The following is a 27462-nucleotide window of genomic DNA, read 5'->3' as shown; positions in this document are numbered from 1 at the left end:
AGAGCTTCCCCAGGGTGGGTTTCCCCGGGCATATCGCTGCTTGAGGACATCGGTACATCCCTCAGCCCTTTTTAGAAAGCTTCAGTGACATACCTGTCCATATATGGACAGATATGCCACTGGAGCTTTCCAACGTATACGTTTAACATTTACCTGTGACGGATGCCATACAGTGGCATCCTTGACCCATAGGCTGCCATGTAATAAAACGTATACTGTTCGGTCTACATATATATATATATAATTTTTTTTGCATGAACTCTCAGGATGGAACAGCGTAGTCTACTACGCAATTCCATACTTAAAAATCCCAAAGAATGCCAAAAGGCCTCTATTGGCCGTCATGGGGCTAACGGAATCCCAAGGACATGTTTATCTTGTACGTCAGGAGCTTTTCAGACATATACATTAAATGTGGAGCAGAAACGTGACCTGAAGCGGGCTTCAGTAAGTGCTTGTATTCCCCATAACATAACCATTCTGGAAAATCTTTTCTTAGAACTCTACGTTGTACTGTTCCTCTGTTATTTCACCTATAAATGTATGAATAAATTGACAACTGGGTGTTACCAGTTGGAGGTGTTTCCAATCCGTGATAGTGCCAGACTGTGTAAGGACATGCTTCTTTGATACGGGGATTGGTAATACTAATAAATATCTAAGAGGAATGGCACAATGCAGAGTTCTAAGAAAGTATGTTCTACAATTGTTATTTTGTAGGAAATTCAAGTATTAACTAAAATAGATACATTAGTAGAGGGGATAGATCCTCTTTAATCAATACGTTATGACATCAGTTAGTCCTAGGCATCATAGATTGTTTTGCTTTTTTTTTTCCTTTGTGGTGAAGGGTCTTCTTGTCCCCAACCTAAGGTCTATTATTGAAAAGCTGCTCTCTACATTGGTTCCAATTCCTGAGTTGCTCGCCATTACCACCATTGGTAATTTGACATAGTGACATCATATTCTGGCTCCACATCCTAGAGAATTCTATAGCATAAATTCACATTTCAGGAGATTTCGGAAGCAAGTGAATATTTGTGCTGCTCCTGGCATTGTTTAAGGCCTCATGTACATGACCGTAGTGGTGTGCACAGCCGTGATTTGCGGTTTGGAAGACCGCGGAGTGTCACCCGCGGGCCGTGTGCATTAATTTCTTTGAGCCTGGACGCAAAATGCGGCCGTAATAAGACATGTCCTATCTTTTTGCGGTCCAGGCTCCCAGGCAATACACGGACCATCGAAACCACGATCATGTGCATGGGCCCATTTAAATGAATGGGGCCGCAATACACCCCCAGATTGGTTAGTTTTACTGGGCAGTCTTCTTTTTATAATACTTTCTCCTGTTTAGCAAAAATGGCTCCCAAGATATACCTTGTGTTTACCAAATATTGTTATACTGAATGGCACATTGTAAGGCCCCATGCACACGGACGTGCTTTTGCGTCCGCAATTCCCCTGAAACTCCACGGGAGAATTGCGGCCCCATTCAGTCCTATGGGGCCATGCACACGACCGTGGTTTCCACGGTCCGTGCATGGCCCCGGAGCCCGGACCGCAGAAAAAACGGGCAAGCCTTGTGCACAGCCCGTGATTTGCAGGTGGCTCGCAACAGACAATCCGTGGCCGGTCGACCCGAAAATCACGACCGTGCACATGGCTACTGTCGTGTGCATGAGGCCTTACCAAGTGTTTATAATACCCCAGTCACTATTTTGATCCTCATTTCAACTCCTTTAAAAATAATATAATACAGCAGAAATAAATTATTGTGTAGAAATAAATTATGTGGATTATTTCTATACAATTATTGGTGCATTAAAATTACAAGTTGCCTGTTGGCTTTTAAACTTCGCCTCTACAGTGATATGTTAGAGTTAGGGTTTATTCAGCAGTGACTAGAAATTCAGGAAAATCTTAAAATGAAATTATTTCTAAATTTAGTCAGGAAATTACGTTTTATTGAATTTAAACCTACATTATGCCTCCATGGCTTTCTCTGACATTTTGTTCATAAGTAATATCCCGGATGATGTATATACGATAGTCCTGTACAGTATACAAAATAATTCGTTTTCTAAACAATATGAATGGGCTTCTCACAGAGGCTTGATGTGGCAACTTTAATGCAATATTTCTGGAAAAACATTACCAACACATCAACTTTATTGATGCTGCACCAGAGGTGACAGCATTTAAAGGAAAAAACACCTATTCAATTTAGCTGTTTTAAGTGTGCCTTTCAGGCTGCATTCAGAGGATGGGGATCTGAAATGTGATTAATGGGAAATTCACTTTAAGCCTATGCGCTGCGTCTAACTATTACTACATGTGGCCGCTAACAATACAGACAATGGTGTAATTCCATTGCTCCATACATTAAAGTTTTCCTGGATATCCCCATTTTATCATATGCATTATCACTTTGTCTTTAGCAGAACCATACATAACATGACAGCCGACGCACGTTGCAGCAGGAGCTGGGAATGTGAGGTGTAATTACCTAACTGGGCATTAATTCATCTAATGTGTCAATTTCTTTTCCATTGATTGCATTGATCGCTTTTAATAAAATATGCAGAAGTAATTCATTGCCTCGGCTACGTTAAGATGCAGTAACAAGACCAGGGAATTGCAGTTAAATTAATATTTAACTCTTGACTAGTTGCTTGGACTATTGATATCTTCCCACCGCTATTTCATTCTTAACAAATTACAAGCTTTCCTGTGTTCATTCAGGCCTGACTACATAGTAATCTGTAGTCTCTTGAAACCTCTCTGGCTGCTCACATTATAGTCAGCTCATCAATTTTTCCACTCACATCTCCATATTTGTATACATTTTTTGTCGTTCTTTTTGCTTAATTGTCTAAATCCCAATTTGCCCATAAATTAAAAATCCATCATACTTTTTGTGTTGTGAATGCCAGCTTAAAAATGAATGAGAAAATGCTCTTTAATTCACGTTTTCCGCATCGGTGAGTTTAAGGAGAAATGGGAAGCAGAAATCTTTACATACACATACACTTGCTATGCTTATGGAACACGTAATATTATTTGTGATAATGACAGGATTCTCTTATTTCAACTATTACAGATCTTCAATGCTAATATTAATTTGATCTCACCAGTTTACAAGGTCCAGCAGTTTAAATATAATATTCATTGGGGCCGGTTTCCGCTCTGTTGACACTGCTTTGTAAAATAGAAATAAAAAGAAAATGACATTTTTACTGCATGGTCTGGTATTGGAAAGCTGCTTTGTAATACAGTTGATAAAAAAAAAGGTATGCTGGCACATACCAGCCAGACTTACTGTGTGCCAAGTTATTGTAAAGACGCATGCAAGGAGTTGTCGAGCCATAAGAAATTGATGGCCTATTCTCAGGATAGGCCATTAATATCTGATGGGTGGGGTCTGACTACCAGCACCCCCCCCAAGATGAGCTGTTTTATAGGGGCCATTGTGCTCATGTGAGCGCTGCTTTCCCTTCATTACTGTTACTGCTTGTACTGTGCATTGCTGCGGCGGTTTACACTATTACAGCCTTCTCCCATTCACTTGAACGGGAGAATGCTGTAATACCATGAACCGCTGCTACAAGTGTGTCAGCAATTCACACTACGAGCAGATAATAAAAAAACGGGAAGCAGTGCTCATACGAGCGCCACGGCCCTTTCAAAATTGCTGATCGCCTGGGGGGCTGGTGGTCGGTCCCCCACCGATCAGATAGTGATTTTTTTTCTGCTCCTCCCACTCTCAGCATGTAGTCTTAAGACCTTTTACATGGACCAATAAGGCTGGATTCACATGAGCATGTTGGGTCTGTAAAGGACGGAACTTATTTCTGCCTCAAATCCCAGACCGAACACACCGCAGGGGTCCTGGCTCCTAGCATCATAGTTATGTACGATTCTACGAGTCCCTGCCTCGCTGCGGGACAACTGTCCCGTACTGTAATCATATTTTCAGTACGGGAGAGTAGTTCCACGGAGAGGCAGAGACTCCTAGCGTCGTACGTAACGATGATTCTAGGAGTCCGGCTCCCTGCAGTGTGTTCGGTCCGGGACTTGCAGCCGAAATACGTTCCGTCCATTACGGACCGAACATGCTCGTGTGAATCCAGCCTAATCGGGCAAGTAAGCCCTTGTACAAACACTTGTTCTTTAACATTTCCCTTTGTAAACAGGGCAGCAATCGGCCAACAAAGCAGCAAGCGCTCATCAGATCTTTTCTGTGGCCTGAAAAGTGAACGTGCAGCAGATTGGTTTTACCACTACAAACGTTATTACATCAAGATCTTTGCAATCTCTTTGTAGAATATGTAAGGCCACTGAGGTATAATCTCTGTAGTAACTCTTTACCAGAAAAAACTGGCTAGGATTTTGCAAATGATGGATAGAAAGTTACATCGACCACATAGAGCGGATTGCAAAAGTATTCACCCCCTTGGTGTTTTTCACTACATTTTCTTGAAAAAATGTAGATTTTAATTTTTACGTCCTAATTCCACTTAATTCAGCAAAGAAAATCTGTGGGGTTAAAATGCTCACTATACCACTTGATAAATTCCATGAGGGGTGTAGTTTTCCAAATAGTGTATTTTTAGGGGTGTGTCCACTGTTTTGGCACCACAAGGCCTCTTCAAACCAGGCATGCCATAATCGGGAGAAATTGCTTTTCAAATGTTGGGGTGCTTTTTCCACTTTATTCTTTGTAAAACTATAAAAAAAAAATGTTACCTTTTATTGGAAAAATGTGATTTCCAATTTCACAGCCTAATTCCACAACATGCAGCAAAAAACCTGTGGGGTCCAAATGCTCAATATACCCCTCGATAAATTCCTTGTGGGGTGTAGTTTGCCAAAAGGGGTCACTTTTGGGGGGTTTCCACTATTTTGGCATCACAAGAGCTCTTCAAACCTGAGATGGTACCTTAAATATTTTCTAATAAAAAGAAAGCACCAAAATCCTCTAGGTGCTCCTTTTCTTCTGTGGCTGGTGCTTCAGTCCATTAGCATGCTAGGGCCACATGTGGGATATTTCTAAAAACTGCAGAATCTGGGCAATAAATATTGAGTTGTGTTTCTCTGGTAAATCCTTCTGTTTTACTGCAAAACAATGAATAAAAAGGATTTTCTGCAAAAAACATAATGACATTTGTATTACTTTGCTTTAAATTCCTGTGAAACGCCTAAAGGGTTCAACTTTCTAAATTATGTTTTGAATACTTTGAGGGGTCTAGTTTTTCAAATAAGATGATTTATGGGGCTTTCTAATATATAAGGCCCTCAAAGCCACTTCAGAACTGGTACCTAAAAATTAAGGCTTTTGAAATTTACTTCAAAATATGAGAAATTGCTGCTTATGTTCTAAAAAATAAAAATGTTCAAAAAATTATGCCATCGTATGGGAAATGTGATCTAGTCACTATTTTGTGTGGTATTACTATCTGTCTTACAAGCAGATACATTTAAATTCAGAAAAATGCTAATTTTTCCAAATAAACACTGAATATATTGGCCATGTTTTACTACTAACATAAAGCCCAATGTGTCAAGAGAAAACAATATCTGGAATGCTTATACCTATCCAAGCGATTCTGAGTTATTACCACATAAAGTAACACATGTCAGATTTGAAAAATGGGCTCTGAGCCTTAAGGCCAAAACTAGGCTGTGCCATTAAGGGGTTAAAAATTACCTGCAGATGGGAGAAAGATCTATTACTTATTAATGTACTATCTTTAGCTGAGATGTCTCTGTAATCCAGTCTCACATGCAGTTATATGATCAAGCCTCTGGTTCTTATCTCCTGCTTGTGAGGTTTCATATTCTTGAAGGCTATGTACACATTTGAAATAAATATATATATATATATATCAGACAAAAAATGGCGACAGCACCCTGCGACACTAATGCCACCTAAACCACTAAATATAAATAAATATGCACTAAAGCTAAATCTACTTACAAATAGGGAGGTTCTTAGTGCACATTTTGATCAAAAAGTGTTAGCCCACCTGCCACGACAAGGCGGCCTCTGTAAGGTGGGAACCTACGCTGCACATACACCCAGAACTGGGACTAAGCCTACATATATACCTGGGGATGGTAGGATCCAGCATTGAACTGATTAAAATCACCCAGGGCAGAATGGGAGGAGTGCAAGAACAACAAGTGGAGGCAGTCACTAACCCCACATATATGGATCCCATATATATATATATATATATATAGATAGATTTTTTTATTTTTTTTTTGTATTTTGAAATTAAGTCTATCAGTGTGATTAGTGCAACTTTCTAAATACTTTTTATTAAAAATAATTTGGACTTTTTGAGATACAACTGCTTTGTATTCTGTATGCAGAGCAGCTGTATCTTGCGCTAAGACCTGAATCTGTCAGGTCAGCGGCACTGACTGGTTTAGTGTCACACAGGATCCACCTGTTATCGATCACAAGTTATGAACTTAGATGTGATCGTTACAGCTCGATCGATCCTGAGTATCACAGACCCGCAGGACCTGCTGACACTGTCAGGACTGATGGGTTTTTTAACCAGTCAGTGCTGCTGACCTAACGGATTCAGGTCTCAGCGCTAGATACAGCAGCTCTGTATACAGAATACAAAGCAGTTGTATCAAAAAGTAAATCAAATTTTTAAATAATTACAAAGGTCTACATAGCCTTTAACATGGGTTATCTCCCCTCTCCCCCTCCTTTCTTTTAGGGACACAGGTCCCAGGAGTTCTATCTCCACTTCTCCATGCTTTCCCCTCTCCTTCCTCTCTCATTCCCGCTCTCTGGAGGAATCTTGTGGCATCAGATCATGCAGTGTCAGTAGCCAGAGCCTTTGTTGTGTGTGAAGACAGTGAGTAATTACAGCACTACCTTACACCTTGTAATAGAGGGGCATTCAGGCAGCTGTAAATAGAGCTCAATGTCCGTGAGAGGAGAGAGAAACTGTAGTTCTTTACAGGATAATTCCACCCGCAGCATCTTGCCAGCATCAAAACAGCAGTGCTAGGTAACATAATAAAAATGAAAAATAATTGTGTCTATGGAGGCATCACCTGGTGACCATTCAGACACATGACACAGGTACTAATACATTTTTCATATTCTCGGATAATCCCCTTTATAAAAAGTTAAATTAATATAAAAAAGTAATGTTAATAAAAATTAGACCTGCACATTTATTTTTCTTCCAATATATAAACTTTATTAAATATGTCCCTAAACATAAAATATAAAAATATTTAGTATCGGCACAATGGCAAAATATATTTATTTCCTCATTTACAATCTGGGTATGCCGTAAAAAAAAAAAAATGCAGAATTTTTTTCGCCATTTTTGACAATCAAAATTTCTATAAATTAAGTGATAATGTTTTGAACCAAAACATGTCACCTACACAAAGTTCATCGTACTGTGCAGAAACAGCCCCATGCAGCTATTGTACGTAGAAAAAAAAAACGAATTTATGACCGCCACAATGCAAAGAGGAAAAAAAAATTGTTCTGGTTCCAAGGGCCAAAATTAGCCTGGTCCTCAAGTGGTTAAGGAGTAAAAAAATTCTGGAATATGTGGTACAGTGTTTAATCAGATATAGCATGAAAGGTTACAAGAAGGGATTTTTTTAGTCTTTTAATGAAGCTTTGTATGAAGCGAAGTTTTAAACTGCTTGATATGTTCTTATTCCAGAGGACTCTCTTTTGTTATAATTTGCGATAACAAAGTTAAAAAATGTTTTAGAATACAGGTTTTCCATGGGAGCGCATATATATATATATATATCTTTTCATACCCGTATTATCTCTGTGGGATGACATGCTTGGTGGCCCATTGCTGACATCTTCCTCATTAACAGCCCCACAATAGCTATGGTCCATCACAAGCTTACAAAATATAAAAGGTAGAATTTTCAGAGTATAAAACCCATCCACTTCATTATAATTTGAACTTTTGCGCTTTGCAGATTTGTTCATTTTTATCAGGCTGTTGAAAAAAAAGCTTTTATCTATGTTACTGCAGCTACAAGGCATATTGCTTTTCTCTGAGTTCTGTTGGAAGTTGTCACTTAACAAAAAGTCTGGTCACCTCTGTCAGAACCCCTCAATATATATATTATGAAAGCTTTGTGAAAGAACTTGCCTGCTATTCAATCAACTGCTGTTCTGTATAAATCATCTCTTTTCTCTAAAGTAGCCTTTGAGTTCTACATGCACAGTGCATATTTTGTCTTTTCCACCTCTAAATTGGAAAGTTCAGCAATTTTGGAATTTTATTTTTAAGTAACTCATAGTTTAAGACAAACAAACGAGTCATTTCTGCCGTGTCCTATTTAAATTATAATGTAGTTTATATTGTGTGGCTGTGCTGCTTAAACCTCTATTATGTTTGAAGTTGGGTTTCTTTGGCATGAAATGCCTCCTTGTTGGCGCTGCTCCAGTAAATATATTTTGTTTTCCTTCCACAATTATTTATTTTTTTTATATAAAACTGCCTCTAAGGTTTTGTTTTTTTTTGTTTTTAAATAATTGTTTTTTTAACAATAAATTTGTTCGGTCACAAAAGTAGCATAAATATCAAACATTGAGCAATGCTACGGTATATAAGTACCTTGTTTACGTGGAAGTGTAAGCGTACACTAGGCAAATTAGTTATGTTAACACAGTAAGGCTACATTCACATGAGCGTATCAGTCACGTGCGTGAACGTGAATAAATCAGGATTTTTCACGAAGTTGCAAAGCACATTTTTATTTTTTAAAACGAATTGATGCGCAAATAACGCATTGCACACGGATGTGCATCCATGTGCGGTGCGTGAAAAACACCAATATAGGACATGCAGTGAGTTTCACGCAACGGACTCACACTTCGTGAAGACTCCTGCATGTGTGAACGGCCCCATTGAAATCAATGGGTCTGTGTGCTGTGAGTGATTTCCATGCGCAGCACACGGATGAGTTTTACGCTAGTCTGAATAACCCCTAAGGTAGGAGGGGAAGGGAGTTTTAAAGAGCACATCCATTAGAGAAAACATTACATACAGTTTTAGTCCCCTAAAATGACATAATTTTGAATTATTAATTTGCAGCAGAAATTCAGACAATTACTTGTTAACCTTAAATTTCTGTTGTTGGTAAAAGATTGGAGTCTATTTTGTCTGAGGGCAAACAAGCTCTCCTATATAAAGTACAGTTGTTTGAAATCATCTATGCGTGACCTCATTTTTAGAAATTAAAAGCTTAATTGAGAGGAATATGTGTCAAACTAGTTTTCTGCAATTTACAGGGATCCCTTCTATACCCAGTGCCAAAGCCTGATAAGTCGGAATAGAGAAGCCGTTAATGTTAGACATAGGGAGGAAACCGAATTCCAGATGGTGGAAATGGGGCATTCCCAAAAAAACATGGTATAAGGAGCCCATATGGCCACAGCCTCCAGCAGAGAATAGGGGTGCCCAGAAATACTTGAGCAAGTATGTTAGGGATATAGTACCGTCTGGTTAGTTGTTTATGGTACACTTCTAATAACTTTGCGCAAAAGGACAATTTAAGAGTCCAAGACCAGGCTGAATTCCACTGTTTAAGGGCAAAAAGCCAAGTTTAAGTCCCTTTACCAATTCAATAAGTGGGCCACCTTGGAAATCTCCAAATTTGCGATGAATACAGCATAAATATTCCTTAGTAAGTTTAACACTTGTTGAGATATTTCTGCCATAACTGCTGGGGATTTGATGAGGTAAACGTTTATTTGAAAACGTTTAGAATAATTCTGTTGGATTTTGTAATCCATTACCATCTCTGAAAAGGATCGAATAGTGGATTGCAACATAAGGTCTGTTGAATATCGGAGGTTTTTGCTACGCCACTTGTTTCCTTAGAGTATGATGATTGGTGGTTTGCAGGAAGGTGAGCCAGGCTTATAGCGAAGCTTTAATCATGGGTATGGGGCTGAGTAAGAGACATTTGCGGTCCAAAGCGTGCACCAACCGTAGAGAAACCAAGCAGTGCTCCCAATTAAAATGTTGTTTTATGGAATTCCAAATTTGTTACCCCCCCCCATTCCTCTCCTCTTCCGATGGCAAAATAGAATAGCCAACGCGATCTGCGGTTTCTTAACCCTATACTGTATATGAATTGAAATGAATTTGTTTTTGAGGTTTTTCGAGTAGAGTTGGCTACATAGGGACTATTTTAAAGTTTTTTGAAAATAGGAGTTTCAGCAGAATCATCATTTTATACAGAACTCATGCCTCCAAACTGTCCTGATCCAGCGGGACCATCTCTGACTGTGGGGGCATTATGTGGTGTGGCGGGGCACTGTATTTGCATTGTACTGTGTACAATGGGGGCTTTATACTGTGGAGAGGCACTGGAGTCCTTTTATCGTGGGGAGTCACTTGGGGCATTATACTGTGGGGGCACTATGGAGGCATGATACTGTGTGCCGACAGAAAGGTAACTGTATGTGTATGGACCGGGATTGGGCGGGGTTAGAGGTGTGGCTTAATGTAAAAAAAAATGCTGCTCTGCGCACCGCGAGAGTTGTCCCTCTTTACGCTCATTGAAAGTTGGAAGGTATTAAAAAAAAATTCATCCTAGAGATAATGATTCTAGTTTGGCCATATTATTATGTTTATGGTGGCAATCCTTAAAAAATTGGGAACGTAGTTTATGCCTTCATAGTGTTTTCAAATAATTATTTCTCAATGCTTTAAGTTTTGAGTTAGTATGAATGTCATGAATCTGCAGTTTGGTTGCATTTATTTTATAATATGACACCTGGCCATATTGGGAATTGTTAGAAACCTTTCTTAACAATTCATGAGGGCCCAACAATGTCAAGATTATGTGGTTGGCAAAGAACCCTAGTTTATGCTGTCTAAACCCATGGAGGATGCCTTTTATATTGATGTTTCTAATTGCTTACGCAAAGGGCTCCACGAGAAGGGTAAATAGGAGAGGGGAAAGGGGGCAGCCCTGGCTAGTCCCTTTTAGTTATCTGGAATGGTGAAGACGATATACCTTTAACCAGGACTTTTGCCCACAGATAAGTGTATATAACGCTCGTATTGCACGTATAATATTTCCTGGGAAACCAAACTTGCAGAGCGTAGCAAAGGCGGATCCCCAATGTATTCTATAGAATACCTTATTTGTGTCCAAAGTGAGAAGCAGAGAAGGCATCCCAGACATTATAATAATTATACGCCTGATTACATTAGGAGCCTGCCTGCCCTTTGTGAATCATTATGTACAATTTAGGGAGAACCTGAAGAACACAACGTGCAAGTAAATTAGCATAAACTTGGTATCACATTTTAGAATGGTCTACACTTAGCAGGGGATTCAGGAGACTTCCCTGGTTTAGGAATAGTCATAATGGTAGCCTGTAACGTTTCTGAGGGAAGGCTACCTTGAGATACAGCTGAGTTAAAAAGCTTTGTAAGGTACGGGGAAAGAATTGGTTTAAAGATTTATTATTTTTGACCTTTTTAATTACTTTAGAGACTTCCGTTGTCAGTATAGGGAGTTAAAAGGAAACCTGTCACGTTAAAAATCAGACCATTCTGTGGGTAATGTGTTGTAGATCTGAGGGAGGTGAGCAGATTGATGTATAGCTTTGTATAAAAAGATTCAGTAACACCTGTAATTTAAAAAAAAAAAAATCTACTCATGCTGGGCTTAAGAGTCCAGTGGGCGGTCATAATCACTTATTAATAGCTATCTCTGTATTCACACTCAGAAGGCTGTCAATTACTCCTGCGCCTACAATGAGCACAGCTGTAAATGAATAAATGTAGCGTCCATGGCCGCGGGCCGTCGGGTTTACTCACCTCCCGACGCCCGCAGCCATAGATCCGTGAGCGCTGGTCCCCATCTCCTTCCTAGGAGACGCCAGCGCTCACTTCCGCTCCGTTCTGCTGTGTCCCATAGGGTGCGCGCACACGCTCGTGCCCGGCCATAAAGGGCCAGCGCGCACACAAAGGAAATAGTCATCATCAAATTATTTCCTGGTCTGTAAGAAGGCCCCAGGCCTTCTGATCCTTGCCTGAGCGTTCGTTTATACCAGTCTGTCTTGCAAATGGTCCCTTAGTGTTTCCCGTTCCAGTTGTTACCTGTTTCCAGTACCTGTGTCCCGTACTGTACTTGTTCCTGTGCATACCAGTGTTGGAGTCGTGCCTACTGCACCTGCTGTCGTTTGACACGTCCAGTGTCTTCTGCCACGTCCAGTGTCTTGTGGTCAGCTGCCTCTCTGCTACGGCGGAGCGGCCTAGTGGGTCCACCTACCCTGTGACTGTGACAGTACGCTCAGGCCATGGAATCCGCTGGCCAGCCCAAGACCGCAGTCCAGAAGATACAGACGGAGATGCATGACCTACACACACGTCAGGATCAACTCCTTGAGGCTGTGAATTCTATCCTGGTCCGTCTGGATCTACTCACTGTTCCACCTCCGGTTCTTCTTCCTGAAGCTGTTGCTGTGCCACTACCCGTTGCGCCTCCTGTTGGTTCCGGATCCACAGTTCCTCTGCCTCTTCCTCCTCGCTACGACGGTGATCCCAGAGCATGTAGAGGATTTATTAACCAATGCACAGTTCATTTTAGGCTACGGGCTCATCTCTTCCCCTCCGAGGAGGCCAAAGTGAAGTTTATTATCTCCCTCCTCGCTGGCAAGGCCCTCGCATAGGTGACCCAATCTTGGAGCAACAAGGACCTTTATCCTCGGACCTAGCCTTGTTCCTGCAGTCCTTTCGTGCCGTGTTTGAGGAGCCGTGCCGAACATCCTCTGCCGCAGCCACTCTGTTGACCCTGAAGCAAGAGTGCTCCACAGTATGGGAGTTTGCTATCTCCTTCCGTACCCTAGCAGCCGAGCTGGCATGGAACAATGAGGCACTGGTGGCGACCTTCTGGCAGGGTCTGTCCTCTCACATCAAGGACGAACTGGCAGCCCGCGACCTTCCCAACCTTCCTTTTACCTTGGATGCCCTCATCCTGTTAGCCACCCGGATTTATATGAGAATCCGGGAGAGCACTCAAGAGGTTCGACAGGAGAGTCGGGTCCACAGACCAGCACCCTTCCTTCGCCTATCTTGACTCTGGAGCGGCTGCTAATTTCATCCCGCAGGATCTAGTGGATCGTTTAAGTCTACCCACAGTCCGTCTGGAGAGACCCCTGGCTGTTGCCTCTGTGTATGGTCTACCATTGCCTGATCCGATTATGCTCATCACGGAGCCATTGGCACTACGGGTCGGAGCTCTTCACTCTGAACAGATCACCTTCCTGGTACTAAGGCTATCAATCCTATCCTGCTGGGTCTACCATGGCTCCGCTTACACGCCCCGGTTCTTGACTGGAGTTCCGGAGAAGTTCTTCAATGGGGTTCCAGATGCCATAGCCATTGCCTGTCACAAGTCCGTCCTGTTATGCCCCCTGTGCCTCAGTCACTGTCCGCTCTACCATCTCATTATGCCAGTTTTACGGATGTCTTCTGCAAACGAGAGGCTGAGACGTTGCCTCCACATCGGAATTATGACTGTCCCATTGAACTGGTTCCTAATGCTTCTCTTCCCGTGGACGAGTATATCCTCTCTCCTTGCCAGAGACTTTATCGATGTCAGCCTAGATCAAGGAAAATTTGGAGAGGGGTTTTATTCGAAAATCTTCCTCTCCTGGCTGGGGCCGGCTTCTTCTTCGTTAAAAACAGAGATGTATCTCTTCGACCCTGCATTGACTACTGTGGTCTCAACCAGATCACGGTCAAGAACAAATACCCGTTGCCACTTATATCCGAGCTGTTTGTTCGCATACGAGGAGCCAAAACTTTTTCTAAGCTGGTTCTGCGAGGAGCTTATAACCTAATCTGGATTCGCCGGTTTGACTAATGGAAGATGGCATTTAACACCCGCAATGGGCACTACGAATACCTAGTGATGCCCTTCGGACTGTGTAATGCTCCCGCAGTATTACAGGAATTTGTCAATTATATTTTTCAAGATCTCTATATGTGTGTTGTAGTTTATCTCGATGATATTTTGATTTTCTCCCCAGATCTGATGACCCATCGAATGCATGTCCGTCAAGTTCTTCTGCGACTAAGAGAGAATTGCTTATATGCCAAGTTGGAGAAGTGCATTTTTGAAAATAAGTATTTGCCCTTCTTTGGCTACAGCATCTTGGATCAAGGTCTTAAGATGGACCCTGAGAAACTAAAGTCTGTCCTGGAGTGGCAACGTCCTCAGGGCCGAAGGGTCATACAACGGTTCCTGGGATTTGCCAATGTCTACCGGCAGTTTATTCCAAACTTTTCATCTCTGACGGCTCCCATCTCTACCCTTATCAAGAAGGGTGTGAACGCCAAGGTATGGACTCCAGAGGCAGAGTCAGCATTCATTAGCCTCAAGAAAGCCTTCACTTCAGCTTCGATCCTCCATCACCCTGACGTATCTCGACAGTTCTCATTGGAGGTGGACACTTCCTCTGTTGGTGCAGGTGCACTTCTGTTCCAGAGGAGCTCCAAAGGAAAGGCAGTAGTATGTGGCTACTACTCAAGTCTTTTTTTTTTTCTTCTGCTGAGCGCAATTACTCTACTGGAGATCGGGAGCTACTGGCCATCACATTGGCTCTGGAGGAGTGGGGATATCTTCTAGAGGGCGTAGCTCACCCATCTTGATCTACACCCACCACAAGAACCTTACCTACCTTCAGTCCGCTCAAAGACTAAATCCTCGTCAAGCCAGGTGGTCACTGTTTTTCACCAGTTTCCAATTTCTGCTCCACTACCGTCCCGCTGACAAGAATGTGCGGGCCGATGCCCTGTCCAGACACATTAGAGTCCTTTCAGACTATCATAGACCCGTCCTGCGTTGTCACTGCTAATCCTCTGCAGATTAGAGACATCCCTCCGAGGAGGACTTTTGTTCGGTTGACAGACAGGAGAAGAATTCTCCGCTGGGGACACAATACTAAACTAGCTGGGCACGCTGGTGTCTGTAAAACCCGAGACCTGATTGCTCGTCACTGCTGGTGGCCCACGCTACCTAAAGATGTTCTGGATTTTGTCTCTTCTTGCACGGTGTGTGTTTCTAACAAAGTTACTCACTCCAAGCCGGCCGGCCTGCTTCAACCTCTGCCTGCACCCAATGCCCCCTGGCAGCACATTGTGATGGACTTTGTCACAGACCTTCTCCCCCCTTAGCAGGATGCAACACTGTCTGGGTGGTGGAGGACCGGTTCTTGAAGATGGCACATTTTATCCTGCTGACCGGCCTACCTTCTGCTCCCCGACTGGCGAGTCTCTTTATTCAACACATCTTTTGCTTGCATGGCTTGCCTCTTCACATTGTGTCCGACCGGGGGGTTCAGTTTACCTGAAAGTTCTGGAGAGCCCTCTGTAAACTCCTGGATGTGAGTTTGGACTTTTCCTCAGCCTTTCACCCCCAGTCCAATGTGCAAGTTGAGAGGTTCAACCAGATCATGGAGAATTATCTCCGCCACTTCATCTCTTTACAGCACGATAACCGGGTACAGCTTCTTCCATGGGCTGAGTTCTGATACAACAACCACACAAGTGAGTCCACCACTTCCACTCCATTTCACATTGTATACGGTCAACATCCTAGAGTGCCTCTTCCAGTGTCGACCACATCTCAAGTACCTGCTGCTGACTCTGCATATGGGGACTTCCTGCAAATCTGGCAACAGACCCGGTCCTCTATTTTGCTGGCAGTAGATCGCATGAAGCGAAAGGCAGATACTAGGAAAAGAGAGCCGCCTCCGTATCTTCCAGGTACTAAAGTCTGGCTGTCCTCTCGGAACATTCGCTTGAAGGTACCCTCATACAAATTTGCTCCCAGGTTCCTTGGTCCTTTCGAGATCCAGCAACAAATCAACCTGGTCTCCTATAAGCTGCGGCTGCCTCCTACCCTCAGAATCCCCAACACCTTCCATGTGTCCCTCCTGAAACCTGTGGTCCTGAACCGCTACAGCAAGACTTCTAGTTCCACAGTTGCTCCCAGCGGTCCTTCTGACGTATTCGAGGTAAACGAGATTCTGGACTGAAAAAGGGTAGGAGGAAGGACTTTTTATTTGGTGGTCTGGAGAGGGTTTGGTCCTGAGGAGAGGTCCTGGGAGCCAGAGGAGAACCTCAGTGTTCCTGTTCTTATTAAAAAGTTCCTCTCTCGCTCTGGCCCAGGAAGAGGGGGCGTAAGAGGGGGGATACTGCAGCAGCCATGGATCCGTGAGCTCTGGTCCCAATCTCCTTCCTAGGAGACGCCAGCGCTTACTTCCGCTCCGTTCTGCTGTGTCTTGTAAGGTGCGCGCACACGCTCGTGCCCGGCCTTAAAGGGCCAGCGCGCACACAACGGAAATCGTCATCATCATCAACTGCCAGGATTTCCTGGTCTATAAGAAGGTCCCAGGCCTTCTGATCCTTGCCTGAGCGTTTTTAGTTTATCCCAGTCTGCCTTGCAAATGGTCCCTTAGTGTTTCCCGTTCCAGTTGTTACCTGTGCCCTGTTTCCTGTTCCTGTGTCCCATACTGTTCTTGTTCCTGTGCATACCAGTGTTGGAGTCGTGCCTACTGCACCTGCTGTCGTTTGCCACGTCCAGTGTCTTCTGCCACATCTGATACTGCCCGTCACGTCTCGCGCTACCTGCTGTACCGGCCTCCATCCGTGCTTAAGCCACAGCCACCGTCTGGAGTAGTTCAGGTACCCAAGCGTTACTATCTACTATTGACTTTCATATAGACTGTGACCTGGTCAGCTGCCTCTCCGCTACGGCGGAGCGGCCTAGTGGGTCCACATACCCTGTGACCGTGACAATAAATTGTAGGTTATACTGAATCTTTTGATGAAAAAATATTTATCAACAGTACAGGTTCCTTTTAATTTGTTCCAGGGATATATTCATTTTGTAGGAACGTATTAATCGCCTCCTCCCTAGGCCCAGCTCACACAGAGTTTTTTGCCACTGATTTTGATTTCAATGGGTGGCGGAGGCGTAACCGTGGCAAGAAAGCACATGCCACTTTCATCGTCCTTTCTTGCCACAGTTCCGCCTCTGACCTCCGATTGAAATCAATTGGAGGCAGAAAAAGCATCTTTCGCTGTGTATTTTGCATGCAGGGCTCAATTATCGCAGGCGAAAAACCCAGCAAAATCTGCGTTTAAAGTGCAGGCAGGTCAAAATCAGGGCCTTAGTTTGCAAAGTGCAGAAGCCATCTTTTAGGTTATAACGGTCCCAGTTGCAGGAGCGGAAGTTATCTGCAATCTCCTGTGGGTGTTATTTTAGAAGCAGAATCTGGGGCTACTAATTCAAAATTTAGCCTGTTTCTGCTTAACTAGTAGTAGTTCATCCGTAAAGAGTTAAGTTCTTTATTCTTTATCATCTGCTAACAACATATTGCTCAGCTTTTGACATCGTTTAATGAGTGTGTCATGTAGCACATCTGGGGAAGATTATTGCAGTTTAGTTTCTAGATCCTTAATTTGGGACAACGTGGCAGAGGGAGAAGCGGTCAATCTCCTGCGTGTCATTGCATCAGAAGTCTGTTAGAGAGATGCTGAACCTATTTTTGCAGGCTGGAATTTTCATAAGAAATTTATTATTCCTTGGAGACCTGGAATGTGGTAGTGATGGAGAAGACACAATAGCGAGAGAGCAGAGCTTGGTCTGACCAGTGGTGGTGAGCACTATCTCTGATGCGTTAACCAATGATAGAGACTATCCACTAAGAAGGGGTTTATTTGTGAGAAAGATTTGTCAAGCAGTTGCTTTTTGGGAACCCTGGACCCAACACTTTAGCAAATGATATGTATGTGATTTATACCCGCGGACCTCTTACTCTCTCTTATAGTCCATTCCCCCTCCTGATTCCTTCCTTCCTGGATAATTTTGTTTGGAGGTCAGTAATTTGTATTCATTGCTGTCCTTCTGTATTGATGTATGCTATACATTTCTAATATCTTGTTCCTCTGTTATGTCTTTTGAAAAATTTCAATACAAATTTAAAGATGAAAAAGAAAGAAAGAGATTTGTCAAGCAGAGTGGAAAGTATATTTGTTGGCCATATAAATATGTGGGAATCTTTTGTGGAAGAATTTGGGTCATTTTGATTGAGGGTAGTGGCTCTCTTGCAAGCCAATTATATCAGTTTATATATATATATATATATATATATATATATATATATATATATATATACATATATATTACTGCTCAAACAGACAATCTCTTGTGATGAGAGTTTAACCCTTTAAGATAAATAGTTTAAGTAACATGGTAACCTTAGGGTATGATCTTAAGGTGCGGAAACCATGGAGGTAGCCCAAAACTGCTAATTTATACCCAATAGAGGTGTTGGGTACATGTGGTGTTGAGAATGTTCAGAACATCTCAGAGTAGTTTGGACAGTAAGGAAATGAGCAAAACTGTACCATTCCATAAACAGTTAACCAAACAGTGAAATCTGGTTAAATTATATCAGAGTCCTGGCAGATGAAATGAATACCTACTACAAAGAGGGGTGAAGCGTCTGTCTGAGAGAGAGCTATATCTGACGTGCAAAGAGACAGTACCTTAATGAAATGATGGATTATAATCCCAATCATGAGACAATCTGGCTGGTCCTTTCATTCTGGCCTGTGTGGCCTGAACCGGTAGAGGGCTTCCCCATTTCTGAAGTAGAGAAGAGCCGTCTTCAGGATTGTTCAGAACATGAGTGATACCTTTTTTGTGGATTAGAAATTTCGCAGCAAATCCCCTCTTCTAGGCGATCTTTCAGCTACGCAGGATTTACGTAACCGGCACAAACTTTCTTCTTGCCTGAATTGTTGCGTGATAGGCCTGTGTAGAGATGAATGTCGCCATACGGATCTGACAGGGTATGAAGATACGGGTTTGGCAGGGTGTGAAGTTTTCGTGCTGCAAACAAAAGCTTCCTTTGTATGGAAAAAAATGGATACGGGCAATCCTATTTCTAGGTACATTATCAGAAAGCAACTTGGGCTTGGGGAGCCTATGAGCTCTGTCAATTATCTCTTGATTGAGAGCCAGGTAGAAGGGTTTTCATCTGCTTTTGCAAAAGTGTGAGCTCAAAAGGTGAAATCAATTCTATAATCGCACGAGACATGGTTACTTTTATTTCTACCCTCCATGTCCGCCATCTTGAGTTTAATGGCTTCAGCGTTTCCTTCCAAGGCATAGTCGTAAATTATAAATTGTTGTGGGGCTGGGTGACTTCCCCCTTTTTATCCTCAATGTGGCTTATTTTGTTGCCCATTTAATCAATGGTGTGTTGGTGTTTATTTTTGCTATACGGCGAGCTAGATTGTTTTGCTGGCAACCACTTAATGCCAGAACCATCTCTTTAATAAATGTTTCTATTTCAGTCTGATCTAAAGTGGGGATATTAAAATGTTTTCCTGGTACTCTGGTTTCTCCTTATTTACATTTGCGGTGCGGTTTCTCCAAGCTTGCTGTGGGGGATTCCCAATAGAAGTCAGCACAACATGTGGCACTGCCGTTTTGGAGGCACAAGATGTGGCCTGCAAGAGGAATCAAGGCCTTGGTAGAAGGCTAATCATGGGGGGGCAAAGGATGCCTAGGGGACTCACAAGGAGAGCTGCAAGGAGAGATCGTTGTTTAGTCTACTTGTCCACATGAGCCGCCTGGGGGGTTAGATCCAAAGCTGGATGTGACTGCACCATGTCTTAGGCCGCAAAGAAGTCCTGTCAGGGGCTTTGTGGACTTATTGTGGACCTTTTTTTAGATCATCATGGTCCTTAGAGTACTCCGGCAATGGGAAGGCTGTCAGGAGAGCCTCACAGGTTAGCTTTATAGCTTCGCTTTAGAGATCCTGGGACAGCACTTAAATAAGTGCGTCCATCTCCGTTCACGGTTCTGAATGTTTTTTTGTTTTATTTTTGTATTTATGAATTGCTCTTTTACACATACATCTTTCTATACATGAAGTCTGTTATCAGAACATTAACATGTTTTGTTTTTTTCCTTTGCTTTATAGCTGAAAGACACAAAATCAGTAGACCAGACAATAACACTTCTACACTTTCTGGCTGACATATGTGAAAAGAAGTTCCCTAATGTCCAGATATTCTTGGAGGAGATACAGACTGTAGACAAAGCAAGTAGAGGTGTGTATTGCGGTTACAGAAAGAAATGACTGTCATATCCTTTTTTTTTTTTTTTTGTTAAATTTTTTTATTACAATTTTTCAAGAAAAAGGAAACAGATACATGAAATTGTACACACCAAAGGGTACATTATACAGACACACTTTCACAATATAAACTTACACAAACCCCCCTCCCCCACCATCCCCCTCCTACTTCCCCGAACAACCAAAGAGCACCATGCATATCAATCCTTTAGAAAAGTAGGTACAAGGAATAGAGACCACCATATATTTGTAATCATTCAAAGAAAAAGCAATAATCACAAAATCAAGCAGAACCCTGCACTAAAGGTGAAAGTCCTGAATAAGATCTGCAGCAGGAAAGTCTGGCGTCTCTAGCCATACTGCCCATTGACATTCATATTTCTTTCTCGTCACCTCTTTTTAAATAAATATGCTTTTCCATATGAATAACTCCATTTATCCCATTAATAAGTTCACTATAATTGGGTGGGTCGGTATCTAACCAGTGAACAGCAAGCATCTTACATATTGATATAATTTCTTTTGAGCAGTCAATTTCAGGGGGGCAGGAAGAGGTAAGTCATCGACATTACCCAGTGTGCCCATTAAAGGGGAATAAGAAATTGTAACCGAGAACATTTTATTTAAAAGACTAAATGCTTGTTCCCAGTAAGGTTGAATAGCTGAGCGACTCCACAATATGTGCATCAAGTCTGCATGGTCATCTGAGCACCTCGGACAAGTAGCATCATTTTGAATACCCATCTGCTGCAAAAGTACTGGAGTACGGTATACCCTATGAACTGACTGTTTGTTGCAGGTAGTGTGAGCTTTAGGTTTACTTTTAGTGTACCTACAGAATTAGGTTAGGTTACTGCAAAATCAATAGACCAAAGCCATCATCAGCATCTGTATATGGAGTGAAGAGCATGAGTGAGAACTTGAATTTGTCAGAGCACTGCAGGTTTATAATTGGATCAAACGCAATTCTTAAGTTATTGTTTCCCAAAGTAAATATTTACTGATATAAAATTAAAAAAAAGAGGAAACGAAAATAATGTGTAAATAACGTTTATGGTTGACACTTGGTACATACAGTATCCTAGGACAATTACCCTACTTCCCAAATTTAAACCGCCGATGTGCAACTGTGTATTATTGCTTTGTTAAAAAATATATATATATACTGCACAGTAACTATATATCTGCCTGGCGGTTGACAACAGGCCATTTTTTTGGGCAGCAGTCGGTTCAATAGGGATCTATGGGTACGTTTACGTACAAGCAGCAAAATACATGCCTCTGGTGGCGGCCTGCAACACATGCCTCTAGTGGCGATAGTATAGCAATAGTATAGCGGTACGTGGACTAGTCAATACTATCATACACAGTTATATTCTAAGGTGACAAACATATATCCCAGACCGAGTACCTGGTGTCTTCTCTCAACTTGCGGCTGCCACAGGGCCCGTTGGATGAGGGGGCCCCCGCCGTCATCTCCCCCCCCCCCCGCTGCCCAGTTGCCCTCCCAGCAGCCGCCTAGACTGCTACAGCGGTAGCAACGCCACATTCAATAGTATCTGCGTCCTTAGGATACTATTGAAAACTATGGCAGAGCAGGGAGGTATCGGCCTGCTCTGCCATTTACTACGTAACAGACTCCCACTCAGAGTGCTAGTAGCTAATAGCCCACTGCCCGTGACTCCAGCTCTGTGGAAGCCCCAGACATCACTGTCCATATATGGACAGTGATGTCAGGAGCAGAGCAGTGCCCCAGGCCAGCCCTGATTCAGACAATATGGCTGCCACATAACCATGTGCAGAAAATAAAATTTAATAAAAACGTGTTCAAAAAATAAAAACATTAGAAAAAGATATAGTTTGGCATCTGGTTTTAATTGGTAAAACAAAAATATATGTGATGCATTCCATTTATTGATAAGTGCGTCACACAGCTCTGGTCATGTGAACTCAGGGAAAACATTGAATTGTACCTCCTAATTGTTGTGCAGAAAGTAGTATGTCACAATCTAAACAGCAGAGAAGATATTTCTCTCTATAGATGGAGACATTGCATTACTAATTTAAACTGACTGACCATAGAGGAGGAAATTAATGAAGTATACGGAATGTCATGTTGCTGCAGGGACTTCTCCAGGCAATTGGAAAAATATACAGCAATAGCTCATCATTTCTTCGCTGTGTGGAACTGCTTGATGACAAATTGTTACAAAATGCAAAGCTAGATCTATTTAACTTTTTTTTTTTTGTAACCTGGAATGTATATTTAATACATTCACTTAAAGATAGCTTTTTAGGTTCATTCAATGTGGGGATAACTTTTAAGTGACTGAATTTTCTTATTTTTGTTCAGTCTATGTCTTTCAATTATCATTAGATTCATTAGTGCAATAAAAAAAAGTAAAAGTATTATTAAAATAATGGGCAAGAGAATTTGATTAGTTAGATTTTGACATTAAAGAGGACCTTTCACTAGGTCAAATAAGTTACACTGGTTTGCTGACCTGAATAGCACGGTCTCCCTGATTCCAGCACTGTGGTTTGTTTTTTTTTGGTTTGTTTTCTAGATACCCCCCCCCCCCTCCCACCCGTTCCAGAGATCTGGCCCACTGTTGTGTTGGCCCCTTTATGCTTATTTTCTGTAGTCCGCCGACGGGGTATGAACTACCCTCAAGCTGCCTCGCGCTGATTGGTCAGCATCAAAAGCAGGGAAGCTTGCTCCACCCCTTTAGCTAACTACAGCAAACTCCTTTAGAGGAGCCAGCACAACAGTGGGCCATAACTCCGGAATGGGAGGGGGAGTGGTCCAGGAAATAAAAAATTAAAAAAACGCTGGATTACGTGCATGCCATGCCATGAAATACAGTATTTAAGGAAAATAGCTTGAGATTAGAAAAACATTTTTTTTTTGTCCTAAGAACAGGGTCACTGTGGTCCATTGGCTGTGTCTAGAATTGCAAGCCTGCCCTATTAAATGTTAAAGGATGGCTGAGCTGCAATACTAAAAACAGTCCACGAACAAGATTAGTGCTGTGTTGAAAAAAACTGACCCTCACTTTCTAATTTTTTGTATCCCCTTTAAGGGTTTCTCTTCCATAGAGGTTGAATAAATAATGCATCTGAAATGGTCAGTTAGATCTTCTGAGCTCCTTCTTACAAGGAATAGGATTGCCATGGGCATGCATCTTGGAGAGGTGGGCCGTGTAAAGGGAGGGACCCAACACAGTTTTGCCACATCTACCTTCTGGTGGGCAGTATGAATGACCCCTCCCTTTTGGAACTGTTGCATTTGAAAACAAGAGAGAGCAATCATCCGATAGCTAACACCACCATTCTCTCACAAAGTAGGGTGAATGGATATTTGTGATGTACTAAAACATAATACTTTAGTGGAGGTATTATTTTTGGCTAGGTTAGAAATATTTCACTCATTCATAAATTCTTGAAATGTTCAACTAAAGCATGAGGGCTGCCCTGAAATAAAGTTGCCCTGTATCACATGCCACTGTTGTAGTATTATCATCATCATCCAACGTTCATTTCAGTGTCTTTTAAAGTGAATCTGTCAGCCGATTTGAGGCCTCAAAGCTACTGACCGCACGATAAAGGGTAAGAGGAGGGCATTGTAAATATACCAATAAGATGGGCACTTGGCTCTCCACACTGCCAGCACTTGCCCTTGCCTCTAGATCTCTTACTCAGACACACACTAGAGCAGAGAATGGCACTTAAGACCGTGTCGTCAGGGGAATTAAATGTCGGTTTCTCGGCCATGCAACTTGAATGCCTGAGACAAAAGGTATTTTTACAATGCCCTCCCGTATAGTGCTTTGTCAGCAGTTTTGAGGCCTAAAAACTGCTGACTGATTCCCTTTAAAATCCTTATGGTTATACATTTTTTAATAGATCGCGCCTGTGAATTATCTAAAATGTTCTGAAAATCCTATAATCATATTCTGCTGGCATTACACTTTAGTTGCGTTAAAAATAAATGTTCAATGATTTTGCTTGTATATGTTACCAGGAGAAGCGAAGGAAGGGAAATTACCACATCCTATTCAGATTTCTGACTCCTAGTGTAATATTTAAGGCCCATCCAACTCTTGGCCTCATAAATTAGATTAACTGTCTTTACTTATACCAGCACTTGCTAAAATACAGCATTGTATGGATTATAAGACCATGTTCACACAGGGCGGATATTCTTTGTAAAAGTACACAGTTTACACACCCTGGAATCCACAGGGATTTTCAGCTGAAAAACTGCACAGGAATGCCTGTTGTGGAAAACGGTTAAAATGAAATTAAAAAAAAAAAATAAAAAAAAAACCTTATACTTACCCCCGGTCTCCTTAGTTACGGCAACGTGTCCCTCTGTTATCTGTGCAGTCGGACCTCCTGGGATGACATTTTATCCCATGTGTCTGCTGCAGCCTGTGATTGGCTGCTGCAGTCACATGGGATGAAACGTGATCCCAGGAGGCCGGGCTGGATGCAGAAGTATAGAGAACGGGATAAGTATAAGCTTTTTTTTCAGTTCTGCCACAAAAAACATAACATTTGCTATTTGTTGTGGCTTTCACCTCCCCATGAATTAAATGGGAAAAACCTGCAACAAAAAAGCGGTGATTCCAAAGCATAAATTGACATGCTGTGGATTTAAAAAAAACAAACGCACCACAGGTCAATTTATGAAGTTTTTTTTTTTTCTGCAGATATTTTACGGGGCGTGTGCATGAGATTTGTTCAAGTCTCATCCACCCCTCTGCTACTGGATTATGCTGTGGATTTTCTGCAATGAAATCTGTTGTGGAAAATCCGCAGTATTTACGCTACGTGTGAACTTACCCCAACATGGCCCTGAAAAGACAGAAGAATGTTCATATGTACTTGGATTTGCTCTTTAACAGAACTCCCCTTTCCACATTTAGTATGGTGTCTTGTATAAGGAAAACTGTTTTTTTCCATCTTCCATCTAGTATTAAAATACCTTTGGCTGAAGGATATAGCATCCTAGTCATTATAGTCTTGCAGTTCAGCAGGGGGAATTTTCTTTTCAGTTAATGAGCAACCCATATCACTAGTTCTAAAGATATGCTTCATTAAAATTACTGCTCGACAAAAAGGTAATGACTTGCAGCTTTGCTGTTAGTGTTTCATAGGAAATAATTTTGGTCCATTATTTTATCTGTGTGTGCCATTGTAATATGTCCCATGTTATGGCCTTTTAAAGATGCATCTGTTCATTACTTGCTATACTAGTTTTATTAATTGACATTGATTTACCTAAAGCCATTTCCACCTTAATGCAAAGCTTATTTCACCCCAGTTAGGAAAGCAACAATAATTAAACTACTGCGATGTTAGATATAAATTCAAAGTTCCGGCATGCGTATCTCAAAGTAAATGTATGTGCTAGAAAGTCTCACTGTTTGTTATACAGTCACATCTATTGCTGAGAAACTTAAAATACTGTAAACATGTTTAAAGTCTGAAAGTAGCCGAGAACCCATTAAATAAGTTTGGATGTTTTCATTTTGGTTTACTAAAATATTATGATCATAGGTATAGTACATTATATAAAAAAGTTTATAAAAGTATAGTACAGTATTACTTTGACTAGTGTTTAACAAGGACATGGAAATGCTAGTTCCGTTAATTAACCCCTTAATGACCGGCCCTGTTTGTACCTTAGTGACCAAGCCAGATTTGTCAAATCTGGTATGTCTGACTTTATCAGAGAATAACTCTGTGAAAGTTTTGAATATCCAAGTAATTCTGACATTGTTTTTTCGTCACATGTTGTACATTATTTTAGTGGTAAAAGTAGACTGATACGATTTGCGGAAATTAATAGAAAAATTTAAGAAATTTTGTAAAAATGTTACCATTTTTCCCTATTTTTAACGGCAATATGTGACATGTACACACATATTGTTCAATTTTTTTAATTAAATATATATTTCCATTTCTTTACTCTATTTTGGCAGCACTTTTGAAAAAATTAAATAAATCTTCAGCAATTTAGAGGACTTACAAATTGAATAATCATTTTATAAATTTTGAAGTACATTTTGTTTTCCTGCACCAAGCCAGTTTTCAGAGGCTCCTAGGTCTCAGAGTGATGGAAACCCCCACAAATGACCCCATTTAGATAACTAGACCCCTTAAGGTATTTATCTAGGGGTATAGTAAGTATTTTGACCCCACAGTTTTTTGCTAAATTTATTACATAGCAGGTGAAAAAAAAAATTCACTTTTTTTCATAAAAGTATCAGTTTGAAGACCAATTTCTTTGTAAAGCGACCATGAGAATGAAGAAACACACCACAAAATCTATCACCCTGTTTCTCCTGTTTTCAAAAATACCCACATTGTGGCCCTAATGCGCTGCCTGGACACACGGCAGGACCCAAAAGGTAGGGAGCACCCGGAGGCTTTCAGGACTCATTTTACTTGAAAATGATTTAGGCCCCACTGTACATTTGGAGAGGTTTTGAGCTGCCAGAACGATAGAAACTTCCCATAAACGACCCCATTTCGAAAACTAGACCCCTTAAGGTATTTATCTAGGGGTATAGTTAGCATTTTGACCACACAGGTTTTTCGCTAAATATATTGGAATTAAACAACCTAAGCAACAACCTCACACCAAGAGTGGCGTGTACTGGGGTCCCTTTTAATGTATAGACCTAAAAACGAACCAAAAATGGGACATAACCCTAAAGCAAGTAATGTACTCCAAAGATAAAAGTACAAAAAATCTTTATTAAATATAGTAACAATAACAAATAATGAGAAAAGAGATCTGATACAATGAACACGGAGACATATACAACAGGGTCAGATGAAAAAGACCAGAACCAACAGAATCAACCGTCCACTAGAGACCTAACACACGCTCAATTATAGGTAAGTAGTTAGTAAGCCCGGGGGTATGGGGAGGTTAGTCCCATACATAGTGCCATGTAATCAGCTAGATGAACAACGTGTAAAGTATGTCAGTATGCGTAGTCTGCACAGTATATGGTGCATGTAACAGTACGTGCGCAATCTATACAAAATAGTAGGTAGTACGTGAGAAGTTTAAACTGGAAAACATATGCAAATAGTATGAAGGCTCAAATAGCCAAGAAAAATATGACTGGCTGAAATAGCACAATACTGTGGAGGCTACAAAGGGCTGAAAAAACCTGTGCACATACCCAGAGACATGATGAGGAGCGTGGAGGATCAATGGAGTGGATGGGTGAATAAACGCC

At 41.5% G+C, this 27462-nt stretch overlaps 1 protein-coding gene across 3 annotated transcripts in view; it reads left to right on the top strand.

Annotated features, from left to right (window-relative positions):
• DIAPH3 (diaphanous related formin 3) overlaps nt 1-27462 on the top strand; it is a 613925-nt gene that overhangs the window by 307597 nt on the left and 278866 nt on the right. For all 3 annotated transcript variants that reach the window (XM_075852308.1, XM_075852309.1, XM_075852310.1), the window contains one exon: nt 20045-20174. In XM_075852308.1, the coding sequence (XP_075708423.1) occupies nt 20045-20174 (130 nt within the window). The remainder of the gene's footprint in view (nt 1-20044; nt 20175-27462) is intronic.

The sequence above is a fragment of the Rhinoderma darwinii genome, chromosome 2, assembly GCF_050947455.1.
Source record: "Rhinoderma darwinii isolate aRhiDar2 chromosome 2, aRhiDar2.hap1, whole genome shotgun sequence".
NCBI lineage: Eukaryota > Metazoa > Chordata > Amphibia > Anura > Rhinodermatidae > Rhinoderma > Rhinoderma darwinii.
This window is presented reverse-complemented; position numbering and strand designations above follow the sequence as displayed.